The sequence below is a fragment of the Xiphophorus couchianus genome, chromosome 1 (genome assembly GCF_001444195.1).
Source record: "Xiphophorus couchianus chromosome 1, X_couchianus-1.0, whole genome shotgun sequence".
In the NCBI taxonomy this organism is placed as follows: Eukaryota; Metazoa; Chordata; class Actinopteri; order Cyprinodontiformes; family Poeciliidae; genus Xiphophorus; species Xiphophorus couchianus.
Genome location: NC_040228.1, coordinates 7635746 through 7659585, shown reverse-complemented (window position 1 = coordinate 7659585; position 23840 = coordinate 7635746). Strand labels below are relative to the sequence as shown.

Genomic DNA, 23840 nt, shown 5'->3' with positions numbered 1-23840 from the left:
GTCTCAAGGAACAGATTGAAAGATCAGAAAATCTGCCAAAGTTTTAGCTCTGAATTATTGAATAAGCTGTGCTTTCAGTGAAACATTATATGGATGCCATGTGTACTCTCTCTCTCTCTCTCTCTCTGCCGCCTCGTCTCTGACATCTACAGATGTGGTTTCTGATCTGCAGTTTAAAAACTAATGCTACATTTTGTGACGGTAGCGATGGGACTCTCCTGACCTGCATGTAATATCTGCTGGCACTTATTCATCGGCTCAATCTTTGATCCAAAATGTTCATCTCTCGTGTCACCTCAGCTGACACAGAATGAGTTGAAGTCTGTGAAATAATTATGTCGTTCTCCTACGCTACCCGCTGCACTAAGTATTATTTACGGTACTTTGCAAAAGTATTAATATGCCTTCAACTAAATTTACATTACAATAAAGTTCTCATTGTAGCTTTATTACAATGAGAACAAATGTCCCTACAGAGACTTTACAGTTTGTACACTCCCAACTTCATTATGATTAGATTATTTTTTTACATACGTTAAATATAAATGAAGGTGAACCAAATGTAGATATTTCCTCTACTTTATAACAGGGTGATTTTGTTAGTTTCTTCATGTACTAATCATAAGAGATGTTATGCATTTTTGATTAAACTGGCAACTTGAATGGATGACATGACTGGGTAAGTCAAGGTAAAATTGATCTAAGGAGTCCAAATCGAAAACTTCAACAAAGTCCACAACATAAATCATAACGCAGACATCAAACGGCACATCTAGGACAGTTTCCAAGAGGAGCTATAGTAGCACTTTTGCAATAATAAAAAGAAAAGGTTTAACGATAACAAGCTGCACATAAACAATAAACTCAAGGCTCCTGTTTTATTGTTATCCCAGTCTTTGGCAGATAGAATTCATCTCACGGATATTGATCGTTTCAACCCAGACAGTCGTAATGAATCGGACAACAGATCCATGAATAAAATATTATTCACTGTTAATGGTGCGGTTAAAAGTGCTGATAGACTCCAAGAAAAAGAGGCAAATTCAATCTAGCCAGCGTGTTTCTTCTCCTCCCCAACAGCTCAAAGTCACTTTGTAATCTTTAACAGGAATTACCACAGTATAACTGATCTATAATAGAGGACTGAAATGCCCTCCAGCTTGTTTTCCTCATGACAGAGTGATACTGAAACTGAGCAGTTTCTTGGTTTCAGCGCCGCATTAGTCAAGTTTCCTCCTGAATAATGGATAGCAGGTCCGGCTTTGGGTTTGTCGATGGGAGTTTGTTTCCCTCTCCGTTTTACAAATAGCATTAAAGTCACAGCAGCTGCAGTATTGAGGATTATGTTTCCAAAATATCATTTGCAACTTCTCTATGGACAGTAAATACTTCCTGCCATGTGTGTTTGTGCGTTAGGAAGAAATGCTGGTCACTCTCTACAGCACTCCCAGTGGTGCATTCATCAGCTGCAGGTTGCAACTTTTATGTTTGACAGTTTTTGGAACCATCACCCTCTCTACCAACTATAACGTAAAATATAGTTTGGAGGAGGGTCATTTTATTTAATCCTAGCTACTCATTCTGAGGCATTAGTGTAATGACTTTATATTATTAGAGTTGCAGTTTCTGTAGAGTCTTTCAGACTGAGCTTTACTGGAGATAAAATGTTTGATAGTCACACAGAGAAGGACAAAATGGACGCCGTGTTACTGAAGCAGGAATCTAGGATGACGGCTCTTTATGTTGTTTACAGTGTTGGCTAGGGTTGGTTTGGGATCAGTCCAGTCAGTAACTCGGTTTACTGCCCACAACCGGATACATTTCAGACAGATGAGCAGCAAACACAGATTTGACATGATTTGATTCATCCCTCATCCTGATCCAGTGGTTTGATGCACCACAACGCAGATATGAAAGATTTGGATGATGCAATAGAAAGATATTTTGCAAAAGAATGGAAATGTTTTTTTATTATTATTATTATTTCTTTAACAAGAAATCCTGGTATCATAATTGTTGTTCTGTTACAAAACCTAGCTCTTCAGTATTGAAATGGGAAGCCTCACTTCAATGATGTGAATGATCTGCTTAGAAACACATCAGTCTTTCAGTACCGCAGGAGGAAAAAAAGATGTATTTTCTAATTTAGGAATAATAATAAAAAATAAGTGAAGCTTTCAAAGAGGAGTTTGCAAAGATGCTCAGATTTGTGATGTATTCTCAGTACCGCTTAAGAAATATTAAATTTAATATTAAGAAATATTAAATTTAATATTAAGACATATTAAATAGTACTCGTGCCGGACCAGAGAGGGTTTGATCTCCAGCGGTCATTGGGCGTGAGACCAGATACTTCCTGGACTCGGCCATGTTTTTGGACTTTGGAAAGCAGTCATGGCAACAGTGTTTAACTTTTATTATTGTAGCATAGTAGTCCACAAACAATTTTAGCAAAATGTCACTTTTATTTTAACATTTTTATATCACATAACTCAGGACATGGCTAAATGAACCACTATGAACCTAAACTTGACTCTTTTTGCTACCAGAGCAATAATTTAAAAGTCAAAACTAATCTGAAGGAAGAATGTTTATTTGTAACAATGGATATGATAATTAGGGAGCAAAGAAAATAAATCAAAAGCTTATTGCTACAGAGCTACAAGAAGGCCAATCATCTGGGGGTTCATAATGTCTCCATACTAAAGATTTATTTGTAGTAAAGGTTTTCACCAGGGTGTTGGGGGACAATAATTGGAGGTAGAATATATAAGACAAATAAAGCTTCTCTGTAAAACTCGTCCTATACCACGTTCGGTTAAATAATTAACAGAGGCAATAATAATTAATATGAGGCGACCTATGATCCTTTACTTTATTATCTTTAATATTTATATGCAAAATCTGTCATATTCAGCATTTGAATTATTAAATCAGGGCCATAAAAGATTTTTCCCAGGTCACAGTTGATCTTTAATTTCAATTATAAAGAAATTTCCCTGAGGAATTCATGTGATATTCAAGACAGAGGAAAAGATGGATGGTGAGTCTGAAACTATGACATCCAGCAAATCTGCTACATTTAAAGACTCTGAATAATAATAAAGGGGGGGAGGGGGTGCGAGTATTTTAATGATGGATATTTTATGTGTTTCACCTTCAGAAGCAACAAAAGAATGTACACAGAATAATTATTTAATTGAGCATTTGGGTTTAACACATCATAACATGCATGAATATTCACTTATCAAATAAAGTTTTGTAGTTAAGCAGCCACCGTATCCAAAGTTCCAGTCAGAAGTTTATGCACTTATGTTTATGAATGTCATCTTAATTTTGAGCTGTTAATGAAGCATTTAAATCTGTCCTCCTCTCTGCTCTAACTCTCCTGATAGAAATAATGACGGCATTAGTAAAGGCCCGATAATGACCAATAAGTTATTATCTGCTGAGGTAGGAAGCTCACAATCGCTGTCATTATTTGCTAACTCTACTGCTGCACAATCCAGATTTTCACCAACCTTCAAGTTTTAGACCCTCATGTACTTTTGTTTTTTGTAATAGTTCTAAACTGATCTTATATTTTTACTGCTTGGGGAAAGTAACATCAACCAAAGATGCAGATTTTCACCCAAGCACAAGCTTAGTTACTGGGTAAAAAAAAATTGAAATGTATGCAACATATTAATTAAACGAATTCCACTTTTAAAACACATTTTATAACACAAGCTGAGCCTCTTCTTTTATTACAAACACACTAAATTAGATAAAATAATAGAAAGCTCAACATTTGACTCTTCCCGTGACTGAGGGATCTCTTGGCATCATATATCATGTGTCAAGGTCTTCTGAAAAATGAGAGTACCTGCGCAAATTTGTTTCCATCCAGCCTGGCTGGTGTCTTTGTTCCGTTTAAAATAAAAGAACTGAACATTGTGAAGGACGTATGACTTACTCAGGCGTCACCTGACAGCACATCTGTGAGCTCCCCCTCTGCTTCAGGAATCTCGAGGTCTTGGTGCGTCAGAAAAATTGATGTCCTTCATTCTTTTTCTGATTTTCTGTGAAACAAGCAAGTGGCTTTTATCGGAAAGTTGGACGGGAAAGTAGAGAATGACACGCTTGAACCGGGTCCAGCTGTGATCAGAAAATTTAGCCTCTTTACTCTTTAAGAAAGTTCAACCAAATAAATAATAATAATGACTTTTAAAAAAGAAATGTGAAAAGTGTCCCCTTGTGTAATTATGTATGCTTTTAGTACTTGTAAATAAAATAATAAAACCTGTTTTCATTGTTGCTCTTTTGTTGACAGCATGTCGGTTTTTACAACTTAGCAACGTGCCGTCGACACAAACACTTTCACCTGTTCCAAACCTGCATCCAATGATGTGTTTCCACACATTTTCCAAGTTGATGAAAATCTCTTTTCTTCTTTGGATTATGGAAAAAGATCTGTAACGATTCTTTCCATTTGATTTGGACTCATTTTATACTTTAGTTGTTTAGTTGTCAACAGACAAAACAGAGCATCAAATCTTCAAGTTGACATTCTTTTTTTTTTATGTAATGAGCTGAAGGCCTAGTTTTTATAATTGGCAGACAATAGCTCAATGACTGCAAAGTGTCCCCACAGAATAAATATGCAATTCTTTTTGTTGTAAATGTTCAATTGCGGCCACATTGATAATAAACAAATAATAATATTGAGGGGTTGTGTGGCCTAAAGCTGAAGGGATGAAATGCCCTCACGTGAACTTTAGCTGAGGATAAAATATGAAACTCTGCATCATTTAGTCTAAGTTTCCATCCAAGCCTTGGGGCAGAGCTGTGTCTATTTTTATCAAGATCAGTTGTTTATTTTTAGCTGCATCTCTCCCAAATGTTCTCAGCACAGAGTGTGGGTTTGGCCTAGATTTGCCCCAAATACAATTTATATAGATGCTTCGATATTTATGTCAGGCTTACACTTTCTGTGTTTAAGCACTTTAAGTCTTTTCTAATGGCAGAGAAGTAACTAAGAGCATTGATAATGAATGAGGTATTCTAGAGGAAATCAAAGACACAGAGCCACTGCCAATCTAGTGAATTAATTTTTTATCTACACAGAGAATCTGTTAGAGATATGAAATTTAACTAAAACATTTGCATAAACAATTATTAAATTATCAGTCTGCATATAGGTAGATTTGGAGAAGTAGCCGTAAAAACATGTTTTAGTGGAAGAAATTGAAGAAAACAGTTGATTCAGTAGCTATGTTCAATTACTTTACTTGCATCAAACTTGACAACATCTAACAGCAGTTTTGATAGCAGCATTATTTCTAGCTGTGACACTGATTGACTAAGCACAAACACTATAGCAGTGCACTCTCACTGCTAATAATCAGTTATTAAAGCTGATGCTTAAAGCAATGACAGATACTGTTGAATCAGTTTGGCCAACTAGTTACAAACCATAACTAGCTAGATTTGGATTACATCCCATAGATTGTCCTGCTGGGTAAGGACAAATAGTTGCATCACCTCCACCTGAAAGAAATGACCTCTGACAAGGTTTCTAATCAAAGACAAAAATATAGTAAAGAGTCTGATCTGCATGATTGACCGTCAAGAACAACACAACCCCTTTTAGGTAGTCTGGCATTTTTGCATCTATAAGCCGACAAATTTTTCTATCACGACACCGAATTGAAAGTTAGGGTGGCATTAAAGCTGTAGTTGAAGCTATGGGCTTTAATAGGGGTGATGTGGTTTTCCACCCAAGGAAGCATGTGGGGCCTGTGGGGTGCAATTAGTGCAATATATGTGTGTGTTAGTCTCTTCCCTTTTCTCCTGCCTCACTGCTGGTCCAGACATACCTCTCAGTGTTTTGCACAATGCAAACGCTGTAGCTGTATCCATGGTGGTGCTGAAGCTGGTGTCTGATTTGTAGCCTGGCTCACACTAAAAGAATCATGGCTAAATGTAATCACGTCTAGTTCTGAATTACTTTAGATTTTTCAAACCTAAGCATGATGGAGCATGACGAGCATGTCTCATACACTTCACAGAGGCTCTTTAAATATTATTTTATATTCTCAAAACCTCTGTTGTATTTGTTCATAGCGGAGAAGGAAAGAAACAGACGGACTGGAGCCTGACGGCGCTTTCGCCTGTCTTGGTGATGGGTCATGCTTCCTAAACACTTCCTGGGTGGAAACACTGGGGCAGTTTCAGAGTTATATTAGAGAAATTTGAAAACATGAAGCCATTACTTCATTGGTGATTTAACTTTTAGTAAAGGATATTGTGCTTTTGAACTGGCAGTATCAGAAATAACTGGCCTTACACAACCAATTTTGTTCCATCTGAGTTAAATGTTTGGCCCCAATAATTTTCAATTGAACGCCTTTTCTCATTATCCTCATTATATTTTTCCTTTTCTGTTTATTTATATTCTCTTTAAAACTTAAACTGCAGATTTATGCTTTGTACTTCTCTAACCGTCGTCACAATTCTGACCAAACACCAGAGCAAAAGTTTGGGATGGGTAATAAGTACCACCAGACAAAAAGTCTTGAGTGCTCATCTGTATTTTCTGAAGTTGAAAATTTGTATACGTTATTCCATCAACTTGACTTTCTGCTGCTATTTAAAGAGTTGTGTGGTTGATATGCAGTCGACATAATCTCCACCTGATTCATCCATTAGGCACGTAGAGCCACGACATGGCAAACACTCACTCCGCTCAAACTTCAAACATCAGTCCTGCTGCGCTGCTGCCCTCCACCACCCAGCCTACTCTTTTATCAGAACTGCTTATGTATTAGTATTAATTAATTCAGAGTTGGATAAGCATGCCAATATACTGCCGGTTGTCTTCATAATTGCTGCTTTTAGCATTTTTGGAATCGGAGCCACGCACTTCATCGTGATGAGAGTGCTCTCTAACTGGAAGCTTTAAACTTGGCGTCGGTCCATTTAGTACTTTGGTTTAAACTCAAACTGTGACTGTTTTAAAAACTTCAGTCACAATGCTGAATATGTGATTCACGGGTTTGGCTGTTTGAAATTCAATCACTTGCATTAGAAAACGATGCGTCTTACTTACAGAAGCAGCAGGGATCCAAGAATGTACGAGTCAGTAAAACAATGAAGCCAGTTCTGCACATTAATGACACTGTGTCATATATATTAATGCACAAAATAAACTTCATCTCCTTTGTGGCTCTGAGAACATTAAAGACGAGAGGAATCATAATAGCTAATCATCCAGCAGGTGCTCCAGCAGTGACAAACCGAACCCGGTTGATGTATCTGGACTTCCTGCAGATGTTTAATGACGACTCTTCATTAAACTCTTCATGTTTAAGATCTTATAGGAGCCTGTAACACCTTTATGTCTCAGAGGCAGGAGTCTGGCCATATGCTGCACCAATTACACTAAAATTTTAAATGACTTGTAATGCTGCTCATTACAGGAATGGCTGGCAAAAGGCTCTCTGTCCTCGATTTCTAACATTATTTATATTGCATTTACAAGGTAAAATTTCAATTCATGAGTAAAATGTAATGTTCAGAGAAGCCCAGTGGGGATTCATCTCTTATTTCTTTTTTTTTCTTTTCACTTCCCCCACTTCAGTCGTTTGAAGTGGCCATCATCAATAGTTCTCCAGGTCAAGTTTTTTTTTTTCCTGCTGTTATCACATTTTTCAATATTCCATTTTGCTTTCAGGAAATCTGACAAGAGGAAAACAACAAAACAAACAAAAAAATCTCACCTAAGAACCTGTGCACAGCAGATAGTCGGCATCGTCCAGGGGATGGAGCGTTCATAGTTCAGTTATGTTCCTCATATTTAAAAATATTAATTGTAATAAAAACACACATCTGTTCAGTACTTATAACTCCCAATCTACTGTACCACTGTTTTCAAAGCTGCTGAGTAATTGTTAATCACATTTGTGTGACACAATGAGAGACTCTGACAGTGAGCCATTATGAAGCAGAAAGTGCAGTACTTTCTGTGGGAAATGGCGTGCCGTGTCCCAGCAAAGAGCGAATGCTGGTCGTTTCATGAAAATAAAAGACTTTTCTAATGAGAACATGTCAAATGGATTTGTGGTGGCTTTCAAATGCAAGAAAAAGGAAACAAGTTTTCTTTTCATGAGCACTCTGGGTATACAAGGGCTCTGCTGAAATCACATTATTAAATAAATCAATAACCACTCTCTTCAAATGCTCCTCTTACTTATTTATTTATAGTATTTAGCAATAAGTATGTTTTTTTTCTTAATGTCTTAGACAAATGAATGACAGATGGGATATCAGTGTTTAAACTTTCTAGGCAACAGCTTAAACGGCTTAAAGGGACGTTTTAGTACATCATTATGATGTAAAGTCAATTTTAGATAAACTCACACACAACGTCCTTAAAATCACATTTTGACAGCTACATTACAGTGGTATAGTTAAACCCTTAGGAATAAAATGTGCAAAAAAGTAAGACTTTCAACTGCTTCCATTCAATGCTATGTTCTGCTACACGGCCAGGAAAGTATTCTTTTGACTTAGTGGTTGGAAGAAATAAAAGCGTTTGTGAATGCCGGGCCACTTCAGAGTAACAATACTTATCAGAGCTAGAGCAAAACCTACAAAATCTGTTTCAGTTTTGACAGAATTTACATTAGAAAAACATAATTCAGTGTTGTTGTGAATTACAAATGGTGTGTGTCTGTGCCTGAGCACTTTTAAATCTTAGAGTAGTGTGCTAGTTTGCTAGGAATCCAAATCCCTCATCTTAGACAACATTTCCCGGACTTCTTCCTCCTCACTGAGTAAATCACCATAGACATATTTGCAGAATGAACATACACCTAAGCTGGGTAGCCATTGTGAGTTTGGCATTTCCTACAGAAGTTATTCTCTGGAAACTTTCACCTGGTTTGTGTTTCTTTTTTACATGTTTCATACATATTTATGGTGGAATATACCCTTTGACACTCAAAAGACATTTGTCAGTAAAATAGCAGGAAAAATATTTACAGTCCGTACATATCAGCTACATTCACCACTAAAAAACTGTGGAGGGGCAAAAAAAATATTGATTAGGTCAATGTTAATATTTACAGTAAAGTTTGGCTCCTTGGAGGCAACGGAGATCTCTGATCTTTTGCACAGTAGGTTACTATACGATGTGAGAGACATCCAAACACTTTCAAATATTTCCTATGTAGAGGAGCATCAGATCTTAAGGCCGCAGTAGAAAAGGTTTAAATTTTTTGATACTTCCACCATATCATTATTATTCTAAATCAAAAGTACAAAAACACACCAACTAATTAACAGACTAATTATTGCCAAATTTCCATCAGAGAGCAAAAATTTGATTATAGAAAAATTTATTTTTTTCAGGTTACTTCGCTGCCCAGACACACTTAGCAGCAGGAGCAATATGTGCATCTGAAGAGGTTTTACTGCTCTGTGACTTTCGGCACCACTGCAGCAGCCAAGTGGGCCCAAGAGAAACACAAGAGTCCTGAACACATCACACAATCTCCCACCTAGCAATCATAACATACTTATTTCAAAAGTCCTTGAAGTCACTTCCACTGTAGAACAAGAAGGTGACAGACAGGAAGTGTGTTTAAGCACCCACTCAGCTGATGTATAAAAAAAGTCACTTGTGTTGCCCACAGGGGATTTCTGTCTGCTTTAAAAGCTGGACTCCCATGTATGAAGCCTTGATCCTTAAATGTGTGCACGCAAAAAAGACAGAAATAAAGATTTTTATTATTATTATTATTATTTTGCTAAGAATAAAGTAATAGGAAACAACAGCAGATGTTTTCAGGCTCTTTCATTTTCTTGAAACTTCCTAAAACATGCTAAGTTTGAAATGAAGATCCACTGGTCCTTCAAACTAAAAGAGGACATGGCTGCTATATTGCCGCTTTGATTCTGACCATCCAGTTTTAATCTGTCTCTTGCGAGTCCTTCAGCTTTATGGAGGCGGAACATTAGGGCACTGGAGAACCCTTTAGGAAGTGGGCTTTTATGTCTTTCTCTCAGATTTTCCATTAATCTGAAAAAGCCCCTGAATTAGCATTTAGACCATGTGGCATTAAAACCCTCCATTAAATCCAAGTTAGAAAATAATGAAGATGTTTATAGTGCGGAGAGGGTACACGGGAATGTGTTCTTATGTCATCGTAATCTGGAATAAAAATAAATAAATACACAAAAACATGAACTGCATTAGACCATTGTGATAGCTGGAGATGGCTTGTGTGATTTCACCATGGAGCACCCTGCTGTTTTATGAACTGTGAGCTTGTCCACACACATCTGATCACTTTCCCTCTGAAGGGTGGATAAACCTCCATTGACCACAGGCACTGGAGGCTGACTGGTGGGGGGTGAATAATAATGTTAGGCTTCCTGTCTAGAAGTGGGACATACAGCCTTTGTGGAGTCAGGGCAGCAAGAGCAGAACAGCAGCAGTCTCTACTGTACAAACAGATAAAACTCTGACTTTTATCTTCATTAACAGAGCAAAGTGCGAGAATGATGTGAGCGCTGTTTAAAAGGTTGCTGGATAGGATACACCCTCCCCTGCGCACTTGCCCTACTTCTTAACATGTGACTTGCTGTTCAAATGGTGTAAAAGACCTCACAAAGGGCTCTGCGTTTGAAGAATTGATATTCAGAAAGTCGAGGTTGTGTCTTCCTAAGCACACTACCCAATTCCTACCTAATTTACCTACAAACACAGTAGGTCAAATGAAAAGGCTGGTTTGCTTTTCCTCAAGCAGGATGCAGTTACTCAGAATAATCCCAGAAGAGAATCAGAAAGATTGACAGGGGATGCCATAGTAAAACACCTTCAGTTTCAAAAGATCTAAGCTAACGCCTAGCTCCCTGGACAGAACAGTGTAAAAGTACATTTTTGTTTGATAGCCAGAAAAGTAATTTATAATGGCCATGCTTTGTTTTTATGTCAGACGCAATTGTGTTCAAAATACTTGCAATCCAACACAACTAAATGGCTTAATTACTTTGTTGAGCCATTTGTTGAAAAATCACGTTTTCCATAGCAACCAATTTACTATATTTACTTTAACTGAGAGTAGTTAGACAGGAAAGTGAGAAACAAAAGAGACATCCAGCAAATATCAGACAGGGAATCAAACCTGCAACGGCTACATCGAGTACTAAAGTCTCCTTATGTGGGTTGTGTGTGTAACACAGCAGTTAAGATTATTAAATATATTAAATCAATGGGCCAATAGGTTTGGCTATCAGAGCACAGTGGGGTGTTTAAATGAGACACAAAGGCAGTAAAATGAATTTAAACAACCAAACTGGCTTTAGTAAACTAAAACATTAAATTGACAAAAAAGTTGTACAAGACTCACACTTATGAAAATAAAATTACACACAATGAAATAAATAAAATAGCAATAATACTTGGCCAAGGAGTAATTTTCAGTTTTAAATGTTTTGGATGCACCCTGGTATCCCGAGTTCAAAACTGTGATAGAAACACAGATTAATCAAATTCAGTTCCAATTCAGGTTCGACTCAAACACTCTTCACACGAGAAGAATTTCCTGCACAGCAGTTTGTTATATCCATCCATTTTCTTACACCCTTGTCCCTAGTCGGGTCAGGAGGTGCTGGCATCTATCGCCAGCTATCGTCTATCGGTCCGGGCGAGAGGCGGGTTACACCCTGGACAGGTCGCCAGTCTGTCGCAGGGCAACACAGAGACATACAGGACAAACAACCATGCACACACACACACACACACACACCTAGGGAGAATTTAGAGAGACCAATTAACCTGACAGTCAAGTTTTTGGACTGTGGGAGGAAAGAAAGCAGAAAGACCCCAGGCTAGGAATCGAACCCAGGACCTTCTTGCTGCAAGGCAACAGTGCTACCAACTGCACCACTGTGCATTTATAGCAGTTTGCTATAAATGGTCCAAAATAAAACTTAAGTAAAAAGTTACTTTTAATTAAATGTGTAACTTTTAAGTTAACACAAAAAGGTAAGATGTCATCACTAAATCAAAAGAATTAAGTGAGATTAATGTAAATTAGTCCATAGCATGAACTACAGCCCAAATTCACTTTTTAGAGACTACCAACAAGTGCAGCACCTATACAAAGGGTTTTGTGGCTCAAGTGTCCTTTATTCAATAGTACCTGCACAGAAAAAAAAAGCAAAGACAAGAAGAGGAACAAATGGTCTGGGATCGGGAAATGCACTGGGGAAAGCTACACTGAGGGCTGCAGCTTCATGTGGCACCCAATATCTCTTCACACTTTCTGTTTGAGTTGTTTCAAGTACTAAAGTCGGCTAAAATGAGGGCTGGATTACAAATGCCCTTTGAGATGATATCTGTCTGTGATGGGCACGGAAGTGATTACCGATGGTAACTTTGACAGAACATCACTTTTAAAAACTTAAAAGACTAGCTTCTCTTAAGTTTAACTAATGCAAAACTCAAAAGCTGCAATTATGTCATATCTCGTCCCCTTCTATTAATGCTTTCCGGGTCTTCTTGATCCCCAGAGTCGAATTATCTCTGACAAAAGCAGAAACAGCCAGCCCATTTGGCCGACAAACACATCAACAGCAGATTGTTATTGACAGCTGAGGGTCCTGCAGGACCGCCTCAGCAAAGACACTTGAAGGATCCTAATTCTCTCTATCATCAGACCTCACAGACAGCCAGAAATTCAGAAAGGGGCCAAAGCTTCTGATTGAGAGTTAGTTTTAATAGAGAAAGAGTTTAGGCTTCTGCCTCTCTCCCCTAAGAAATTGCCTGAGCATTGACCCTTAGCTTGATAAGGTGGACACACAGGTGAAGACCCAATTTATCTCTCAGAGACCGGCTGCTAACTCATGAATATTTACAGTATTTCCAAGCAGTGCACTTAGGTCAGCAGGAGCGCCCTCTGTAGTTGACATTGAAGCTGCAGGTTAATAACAGTAATTTAGTTTGTTTTATAGGCAATTTGATTAAGGGGAAACTTCCAGTTGTTGCTAATCATAAGAAATATGAGTGAAGAAACTCTAAACGGATCTCTGACGCAGACAACTTTGACTTTAAATACAAGGAGGTAAAGGCACAGCCAGGGATTTTCTGGGTATACATCCCACAGTGATGTGTGGACTACTAGGTTACTACTAATTAACCTCATAATAGATGGTTTGACTGTTTTTTATTTACTAGGCAAGGTGTAGCAGGTCAAAATGTCCTCAGGTTTGATGTCAATGTCTTTCTTTTGTAAGAAAATCACTACTTCTTTCTCCAGAGTGTTGCATCTAAAAGTTAGGTAAATCAGGAAATTTGCACTTGAAAACCCCAAATCAGGGTCTTCAGTTTACCAAACATGTTTAAGGGAAAATGCAAAACAGAGGAAGTAGAATTGTAATGTGGTGGTGATAGTTGTTCCCGCACTAGAAGGGAGTCTCAAATGTATTAAACCTCAGCTTGCTGGATTATTATTATTATTTTTTTTTTGCTAGTTGTTCACAGTACTACCCTCACTACAAACTTTTACGTTTGAGCAAACAAATTGTAGGCATCTCATTCCCCAGCACAGCTACCATCAAACACGGTTACGTTTATAGTTTAGATTGTTTATGGGCTCTCAGAACTGCCATCACAGTAAAAGCTGCGGAAACATTATTATGCCACAGGATGAGTTATGTGGAGACGTCCCAGCAAGGAAAAGTGGAAGGTTGAAAGATCCTCGCCTTTCCTGTAAATGTCTTTTCTTCTTTACGTGTGGCTCTGGTTTCCGACAATAGAATGGACGCATCTGCACAACTGATACTTTACAAATCTATCCATATTTGCTGGTTGCTTCAGTTGCACGAGTGATGAGAAGGATTGCAGACTGATTTCAGCATTCATCTTAAGTTCAATTAACAACTGCTGCATGCAAAACACCTGAACTCAACGGGGCGGAAAGTTTTTCAAGAAATTGCAATGTTGTTGTTTCGTCCTCGACACCTCCAGCCTCCATGAGTCGGTCCCTTGGGTAAATACACCCACGTTTCTCCCTGTGGGTTTTCTGTACAGTGCTGTGCAAAACTATCAATCAATCAATCAAATTTTATTTCTATAGCACATTTCAGCAGCAAGACATTTCAAAGTGCTTTACATCATTACAAGCACAGAATCACAATGCAATATAGAGTCAATCATTAAGTCAAGTTACATCAATAAATTTGTAATTGATTACATTTCAAATACAATTCTAAACAGGTGGGTTTTTAGTCGAGATTTAAAAGAAGTCAGTGTTTCAGCTGTTTTACAGTTTTCTGGAAGTTTGTTCCAAATTTGTGGTGCATAGATGCTGAAAGCTGCTTCTCCTCGTTTGGTTCTGGTTCTAGTTCTGGTTCTGGTTCTGGGGATGCAGAGCAGACCAGAACCAGAAGACCTGAGAGGTCTGGAAGGTTGATACAATAACAGCAGATCTTTAATGTATTATGGTGCTAAGCCGTTCAGTGATTTATAAACTAACAACAGTATTTTAAAGTCTATTCTTTGAGCTACAGGGAGCCAGTGGAGGGACTTTAAAACTGGTGTTATGTGCTCTAATAGCCAGCAAACAAATTTCTTCCGTTTTAGATATTTTTCACCCTTACCTGCTTCACATTATCAAACAAAATATTATCAGGCGAAAATAAAGACATTTGGCTTTGAAATGGTTTGAAAAACACATTCCATTTTCTGAATGAATAGTGATGCCAGAGCAAGCAGCCAAATTAGTTACAAAGTGATTAATTGACAACAAAGTCAATACTTTGGAGTGGCCTTTACGAAAAGACCTGATTTATAGGTAGAGCTGTTTCTGTGAGTGAGGCAGCCTGCAAACCTGACTCAATTATAGCAGGTCTCATTGGAAGAATGGGCCAAAACTGAGCAAACCAATGTGTGAGAAGCTTGTGGAAGGAGATCCAAAACGTTTGATCCATTTTACAAACCCCAGCTAAATGTATTGATTGTCATGAGAGCAAGATATATATATTTTTTGTATCATTGAGGCATATAGGAAGTATAAAGCATTCTGGTAAACCCTACTGACCAAATTATTCTGATTAAACATCAAACAATGAGGTCAAGTATGCTTATTTTTATGCGTTTCTGGGAAACCTGTTTTTACCATTATCTACAGAAACAAATGCTACCTCGCAGAAACTCCAGTCGTAACAAAATATCCCTTTCTTTCCAAAAAAACGATACTTTGGTATTTGGAAATGAGCTAAGTGAGACACAATCATGTTACATTTCTCAAAAATGGTCTGTTGTTTTATTGAATGTTACAGCTACTGAGTTTTCAAACCTACAAATAACTTTAATTTAAAAGCATAAGACGGGGACAAAAACCCTTCCTCTTGATTGTTAGGAAAAAAGGTTGCAGAGAAACAGCTACTTTCTGCTAGCTTTAGCCTAGCTAATTTTAAATGCACAAAGTCAATAAACAAATATAAATACTTTGGCTTCGGGAAGACTTCATTAAGTATCAAAGGAAAATGAGCGGCAAAGCATATTTCAGAAGTTAGCGAAATCCACAAAAATGAGAGACGGAAAATGTAGAAAAAACAGAGGGAACACTTTCCGAGACCTTTTGCCAAAATGGGGTTACCAAGCAGTGACTCAGTAGGGAGGCCGCACATTGGTACATGCAACAATTATTGTCTGACATTTAAAATGTTTAAAATTCATGAACTAAAAAGTAGCAGTGCATTACCATTACAAGAAAGCGTCTTCTTTTTTTTATGTCTGCAAGGGGTTTTATTTACTTCGTGACACTTCGCAAAAAGAGCAAACATGGGATGTGTCACGGCAGGGGTTTATTTCAGCTGCAAATTTATGCCACTATCTGAATTTCTGTGTGTTTGTGCTTCAGTCAAGTCGTCACTTGTGGACTTGGCTGCCTTATTAAAGCTTTACTTTCATAGCAAATCATTAAATGTACAGTGCTCGTTAAAAACATTGGCACAACTCGACTGTAAATTGATGACTGTAGCTCATTTATTTTTTTAAGTAAACATGAGTCTTTGTCTTTACTCCTGTTGAATTTTTATAAATAGCTGTGTCCTTGTTAGTCTTTGACTACTGAGCTTAACTTACTGTATACATATATTAAGAGCTGAAACAATTCCAGAATACACAAACAAAGCCTAAAAGCCCTTTAAAAAATCTTCTGTAAGATTTTCTTTCACAAATTTAATGGACATATTTTTTATAACTGAATCAATTTCTGTTAAATCTTTAAATTTTTCAAATCATGTGCCAATAAGATAGTATCAAATTCTGAATGCATAGTCTAAAACTGGAAATTGCATTTCGAAGCCATAAAATCTTACAAAGAACTATTGATCTAATTTCTAGCGAAAATGTCTTGGTACACTTGAAATAAGACGAAACTTATCAACAACAAGCAACTTTTCAGCAACATGTAGGAGCTTGTTTTAAGTAAACAACTCTTTAACATTGATGAAAAAGTGTTTCACTTATAACAAGACATTTTTCCCAGGTTAAAAGAAATTGTCTGACTTTGGGAGAACATATGTTGTCCAGTAGGAGCTCTAACAATTCAGTTTCCCTGATGTTAAAATTGTAAAAGCTCAGTAACTGTTGATCTTTTACATTGCAACTCCCAAAACGTAAAATTACAAAGAGCATATTTTCATCTCAGAAGAACCTGATGAATCTAATTCTTCCTACCCTTTTCAGACTTACTGCCGCAGCAGTGCACCAAACTGTGTCTGAATAAATGTATGGAGATGTGCATATTTAAACCTCTGCAGCCGAAATACGCATCGTCTTTAAAACCTCATCATTATGCACTTTACATAATTGTGTCAGTCATAAAATCTTTAAAGGAGTGCTGGTCCCCACAGTTATATTGGTTTATCATAACATGGGCCACATTTTATGGCCACATGAATTATGTTTTCCAGCATCCAAAGCAATCAGCTGGTAATAGATGTTTTTACTCTCCAACAGAACTATGGCCTTAAAGGCAAAGGGGAGGGAAAAATCAATCTTCCTGCCACAGCTTTCGGTCCTACTCACCTCCTTCAGCCTTTCCTCTTTCAACTTGACTTAATTTGCACTTTCAGATTAGTCTTACTTTATAACCTTGATCAAAGTTAATAAGAGAGGAAGAAGGAAGGGTTAGAAACGTCATTGATTTTTACGTTTTAGTTTCACTCTGTGGAGCGGTTAATGTGACCGGACATAGTTTTCATGTTTTGTTACAAATGTGTTAAAACCTAGGAAGACTTTTTGTGCCGTACCACCTCCTTCCTCTGTTTACTGGCTAAATAATCATCAGCTCTCCAATGCGAATATAACGATGATTTACAGGTTCATAAAATTGTAACTGCACAGACCACTAGGACATTCTTGAGGTTGGCGTTTTTCTACAACATTCCTAACAATATTTCCTTGTCTTCAATTGAAGACAATCAATCCTTTCATGTCCTTGCATTACAATTTAGAAAGAAAGTTCAGCCAAAAGTACAGCTTCAAAAGCATCTGCTTCCATCTAATGGTGTTTAAAGTTTGCTGCTTACTGTGCCAGCATCAATATGTATGACTGGCACCGATGTATCGGGCGTCATGATTGTACTGGAATGTAAATCCCTCCCAGTTGTTGTAGAGTACTCAGCTGTGAATGACTGGTTTGTATTTTCAGAGTGACGTTTGCTCTGCTGCAACAGCCAACCCTCAACCAGCTCAATGAGCCGTCAGTTTCACTGATGCATCAAATGTTGGAGGTTTGTTTGATGCATGAAAGCCAAGAGCAAGCCAGATATTTGCTCGACGTAAATGAAACATAAATGAAGGAGGTCGCTTAGAGGGACCAAACATCAGAGCAGGATGAAATAATGCAGTGGAACCACAAAAGAACAGACCACAGCATGACATACAGATCAGATTTTACTGTATCAGCTCTGAAAATGTATCTGCAGTAGAGACAAAATCGATTTAAATACCTCCTCTGGGATTTATAATTAAATTCAGTGGGTTACCTTAAAGTGCCTTGTTACTCAGCTGGACATTGTTTTGTAGATGATAAAGGTTATAGATGTTACAACAGCAAAACCAAACACACAAAGCATAGAAAGTGAAAACAGACGTGTTTTTGTTTGTTTTTTTTAAAATTCACTTCATTAGTATGAAAATACAAAGTAAACATGCAATACAAATCATCACAAACTCTGCGGTCATAGTGAATCAATAATCCAAACATTTTATATCAGGTGTGGTTTCTGGTAGTCCCTACAGACACGGACGTTTCCTGCTAGGGAAGAATTTGATTTTAAAAATCTAATATTTAAATTGCTATGTAATTTTGTGGTAAACCCTGGACATTCAGGGCCACTACTATTTGTGATTCGCAAATACCTTAAGCATTTTATAAACAAGCCAAAAAGTTAAATCAAGGAGAAGAAACTAGGATTCATTTTAAATCAACAGGGCAAAGAAACTGGAGCAAAAAACACTAATCTAAGCAGCATTATGCTGAATTTATTTTCATAACATTAAAATAAAACCTGCAATTAACTCTCACAGACCCAAGTTAGAAGTAAAACTATTTTATGGTAGTTACATGCAAACAGACTTCTTTATAGGTAATTGTGTTGGATATGTGATAGAATGTAATAATAATAAGTAAATAGTTAAATAGCTTTTTAAGGCACTCCTTTTTTAATTGGAGTGCCTTAAAAAAACTCTTGATATCCTTCAAATCTCTCCTTCCTTTATCACAGGAACAGTGAAGGATAAATGGATTTCAAATATTCTTCTTAAACATCTGAAAAATGTGGCATTCATTTGTATTTAACTACAGTTAATGGTTTAAACAACTACATTTCAATGTCATTTCGGTCTTGTGGTGTAAATGTCAATTACTTGTTTTCTATTGAGTTATGGAAATATTTGAGATAAGGAAACAATGTGTTTGCTTTTATATATATATATATCTTATTGTACTTCATGTTGTCATTGAAGTGATTTCTTGATTCTGTGGTTTTGGCAGAAATAAATATGTTGTGAATCATGGGTAAATGGATGATTTAATAGGAGTAAAACGTTTTTCAACTGGATCAAGGTCAGCTTTTCTTAATCTAATAAGTGAAAAATGAAACATTTTGAGTTTTGTATTTACTCAGGTGATCTTTATTTGATATCAAAAGTTGATTTGACAATCTGAAACATTTAAGTGCAACAAAAGAAAAAAAGAAGAAAAAACATAACATTTTGTACAAAATGCAGAACAAGAATCACCGAGAGGCATAACCCACAATTAGGTAAAAAAACAACAAAAAAAGCAACTTTGTATTCAAGGAGGAAACAAAATGAAGGACAAAACAGAGGTAAGAAGATTACTGTTTATACTTCTCTGTTGTCATAATGTCAGAATAGAAATAATTCCTCCATTTTTAATTTTTTACTTCCTCAGAGGAAAGATGGTTAGATAAGAAATGTGAATCTTCTGTGTGCGTGTGCGTGTGTGTGTAAGGCTGCCATCTACTGAGATCAATTTTGATGCTAAATAAAGTGACAGAAACAGCGGCGCTGCCTCATCCAGATCAGTGGTGGCTGATAGAGAGGATCCTGCTGAGACGGGTAACAAGGTAAATGAATTGCAGTTTATTAACAGCTCCTTCTCACACTTCATCGGAGCTGTGAATGTTCCTTCAAACTTGTCAGTGACAAAAAATGTCAGAACTCCTTATAAGCTGCGATGTGTCCTTCAAGTTTCAAGTGTTCCACAGCAGCATTAATTAAATCTCCTCTCGGCCGCATTGACAATCCAAACCAGCGGCGTACTGTACACGAGGAGGAGGGCTGGTTGCTAGGTTGCATATTCCTTCAGTTGTGAAGCTCTTTGATACACTGAGATGTTGCTGTGTGCTTTCAGAGACATGTACCCACTCGCAAGGCTCCGGTTGGGCACCGCTGCATACAAAAAAGATGATCGTAAACACAGATTGCAACGTGTAGTCGTGGATTTCCTCTAATAAGCCCCCGACATGGGGAAGCAAATATCAAGGCAGCCTCTCCGACGGACAACTAGACAGGTCCCGTCTAACCGCCCTAACAAGGTGAGCAGACGATGAGAGCTGTGGTGGTGGATGTCAGCGCTTCTTCAGGAGGAACCGACAACAACTGGACTGGCACCCCTAATAAGGTGTCAGAACAACTCTGCCCCTCGCTGGGAGAACAACCGTTCGGCTCCCACTCAGGACTGCTGCAAAGTCCACATATTCCAACCACAACAGGCAAGAGCTTCACACAAGGCAGAGTGCAGCCTGGACAAAACAACAGCACATTCCCCATCAGAGATACAGTGGGTTACTCAACCGAGATGGGAAGAGGGGGAGCTGAAAATCTCCTGTACACAGAAGCAGTGGAACAAGACTTACAATATGATAATTTGACAGTCCTTTGTCAGACAAAACCTCAGTTTCAGTGATGCAGATGTTATGAACAGTATCCAGACTGACAGAAACACACACAAAAAACCCATTCCTTTTCTACTTAGTGATTTCTCCATGTAGACTTGCACACACCTGTGTTCTATGAGGCAGATGTTGAGTAAAATCAAACGCAGAGGTTGCCATTTTCACTGTAGTGAAATGTAAACACCTGTGTTCTACATGTCTGTGGTTCATTCAGAATGCGAGAGTGAGACTTTCAGCAGATTACAGGAAGGGTGAACGGCATGCAGCAAAGTCTCTGTTTTATTGTTCAGAGCAGTGGTGCCCAAAGTCGTTCATGGAGGGCCGGCATCCTGCATGTTTTAGTTCTCTCCCTGGTTTAACGCACCTGGATCAAATGATGGCTCATTAGAAGGTCTAAGAAGAACATTGACCTGCTAAGGAGGTTGTTACTACCACCAGGGAGAGAACTAAAACATGCAGGATGCCGGCCCTCCATGACCGACTTTGGGCACCAGCCTTCAACCTTTGCTTTGGAACATTCTGGCTTTGGAGAAGATGGTAGTCTTTTGAAAATCTCAAAAGTTAAACTGTAAAAATGAGATAAACATCTGGCTCTCCGCTTATAAAATATAAACAAAGATGGACTCAGTTATTCAGACTTTCTTTTTCCCCATTTGATGAATGTTTAATAAATGACTGTTGAATCTGTTGAAGGTTTTGTATACTTTAGGTTAGACGTATGTCACTTCAAAACCTGCCAAAAACATTTTGAAATGCGTCATGTGCTGATATATAATGAGGCATCAAACTCATTTTCATGTTAAGCCATATCAAGATCATCAATGTTCACAAAGGGCTGGTTGTGCCAGAAGGTACAAACAAAACCCCAAAATAAACTTAAAATATAAATAAATAGCTGTCTGCATTTGATAAGTACTTCTTAAAATGTAATTTTTTTTACGTCTTTGTACATTAACGTAATTTGGCAATACACTAATAAAAACTGCTTTGATGTCACTGATAGAATAATATTTAAGTACACAACTGTTATGTTTAAGGTTCCATATATGTGACCTTCTAGTGGCCTTGAGTTTTATTACATTTGCCCAAGAATAGGACTAAGAGAAAGTGTGTTTCTTGTCTGCATGTATCTTGAAGGAAGCTGACTTAATTTACACATATTGCTGTTGAGTTAAGAAGAACGTTTTTCTGAAATGGGGACATGAAAGAAATGACGTCGTGAACAGTAAATAACCTACACATAAAGCATTAAGACGTTATATGAAGATGAGCACAACTGGCCAGAACATTGTGAACATTGCAACAGAATGTTCAAAAGTATAAACGACAAAGTAAATAAAACTTTATCTGCCTATTTTCACGTTGACGCGAAACATCTAAAGACAATAAGGCATCCATACGATGAACCCGGCTTAGTGACTATCTTTGTTTTATTTGTCTCTGCTGCTGCTGTGCCGAGGCTTATTTTGCAGCCTGCATTCTAATGAGACTGAAAGCGAGCAGGGGAGGGAGAGCGTGGGGCGCGGCGGCGGTGGTGGTAGCGGGTGAGGAGGAGGAATTGTGTAACTCTTGAGTTATATAACACAATATGCATGGCCTTCTCTTTCTCTGTCTCCCAGCTCCTCAAACCGGGGAAACACGGAGCGCAGCAAGCAGCGGGAGAGCGTGGAGGGCTTAAAAGGGTGCTTGTGTTAATGAGAGCGCTGTGTAGAGATGTGCGCCTTGCTAAATAAAATCATACCTCATTACGGCAGGGTTTCTAATAACACCGGTGATGAGAATAAGTTGTTTAAAAAGTGGGGAGACGTGAAGGTCGAACCGCCGGCTTGTCTTAGATGAAAACCCAACCATCGAGTGGCATTCAAGTGGGCTCACTGGGTAATTAGAGCGAATGAAATGTTACTGCTTTCACCCCCATGTTGCATTCGGCTGGTTTGAACTGTCAAACATTCGCTGGACATTTCCGTGGATGGCTCACAACTGGGAATCAGCCTCAGCAGCTACAGTAAATTGTGAGCAGGGTGCCATCTAGGTTTATGCTAGGGTTCATCTTTTGTTGGGCTACAAACAAACTAATTGAGTCAGCAGTTACAATGAATAATTTACAAAGTTCAAAACTGCAACAAATAATTAGGACTATGCCAAGAAAATAAAAATAAAATTACAGGAATAAAGTCATGATATTATATGAATAAAGTTGTACAAGAATAAAGTCAAAATGTTGAAATAAAGGTTAAATAATAAATAAATAAAAATTATAAATATTTTCATATTAGTACAACTTTATTCTTGTATTATTTTGACTTTATTCTCATAATATTATGATTTTATACTTGTACGAGTTTACTCTCGTAATATTATAATTTTATTCTTGTAATTTTATTTTATTTTTCATTTCGTGTTAGTATGGCCGCAGCACTCAATTGTACAAAATGACACAAGTAATACAAAAAAAAAAATATTCATCAACAAATGTTTTATAAAATTAGACTGAGCGATAAAATATCACTCAAATACAAGCAGCATTTTCGGACCGATGCTCAAGAATAGTTGACTTTGACGCAGAATGTTTCCTCGGTTTTCTCCTCCGAGTTATTGACGTAAACCAGGATCTCCGCCGAGCCCGAACTCTGGCTGGGAGCGAATCGCAATCCGATCGTGTAACTCTCTCCACCGCCAATCTGAACACAGTGAACAAAGCAAACACATCCCCTTTACTGACTGGTGCTTTTTTGTTTTAAACAATATAAGCTCTGTATTTTATTGAATATGATTGCAGATAAGGCCCGTTTGTCAGATTAAAAGTACCTTTTGAAGATAACAACCTTTAAGCAGATATTAAACGTATTTTTCATCCACTCCCATTTCTGTAACATAAAATGCATTTTTATTGGTTTAATATTCTAATTTTACATGTCAGGGTTTTTGTAAGTGGAAAATCATAATTAAAAAGTAATGGCTTCCAAAAAAATCCATCTGTGTTTGATTCGTCTATGTACTGTTTCACTTAGTGATAAAGTTCCTGAAGTAAATGGGCTTGCCCATTTATTCTGATTTATCGAATGGGTCAGTATATGTAGAAAATACAGATGTCCTGAATCAAATTGAATCATCAGATCAGATTCAGTGTGCTTCACCCTTTACAAAGATACTGCAGATCGCTTAACTGGAACTAAATTAAAATGTGACACAATTCAAATAATAAACAAGTCATATCAGAGAAGCTCTTCAGCAAAAACCCAACTGTATGTGTCGAGTCAGATAGAGCTTCAGAAACAAATGAAAAATCGATGGCCATGTTAGGTAAAGTGCTCTCAGAAGGTTCCAGCTGCTTCCTTAACAAAGCTAATCGC

General features: G+C 37.6%; 1 protein-coding gene across 2 annotated transcripts in view; it reads right to left on the bottom strand.

The window, feature by feature from the left end:
- Positions 1-22946: 22946 nt before the first annotated feature.
- The window catches only part of nphp4 (nephronophthisis 4), a 168320-nt gene continuing 167426 nt past the window's right edge, over positions 22947-23840 (bottom strand). For both annotated transcript variants that reach the window (XM_028002260.1, XM_028002173.1), the window contains one exon: positions 22947-23168. In XM_028002260.1, the coding sequence (XP_027858061.1) occupies positions 23028-23168 (141 nt within the window). In that variant the 3' untranslated portion in view covers positions 22947-23027. The remainder of the gene's footprint in view (positions 23169-23840) is intronic.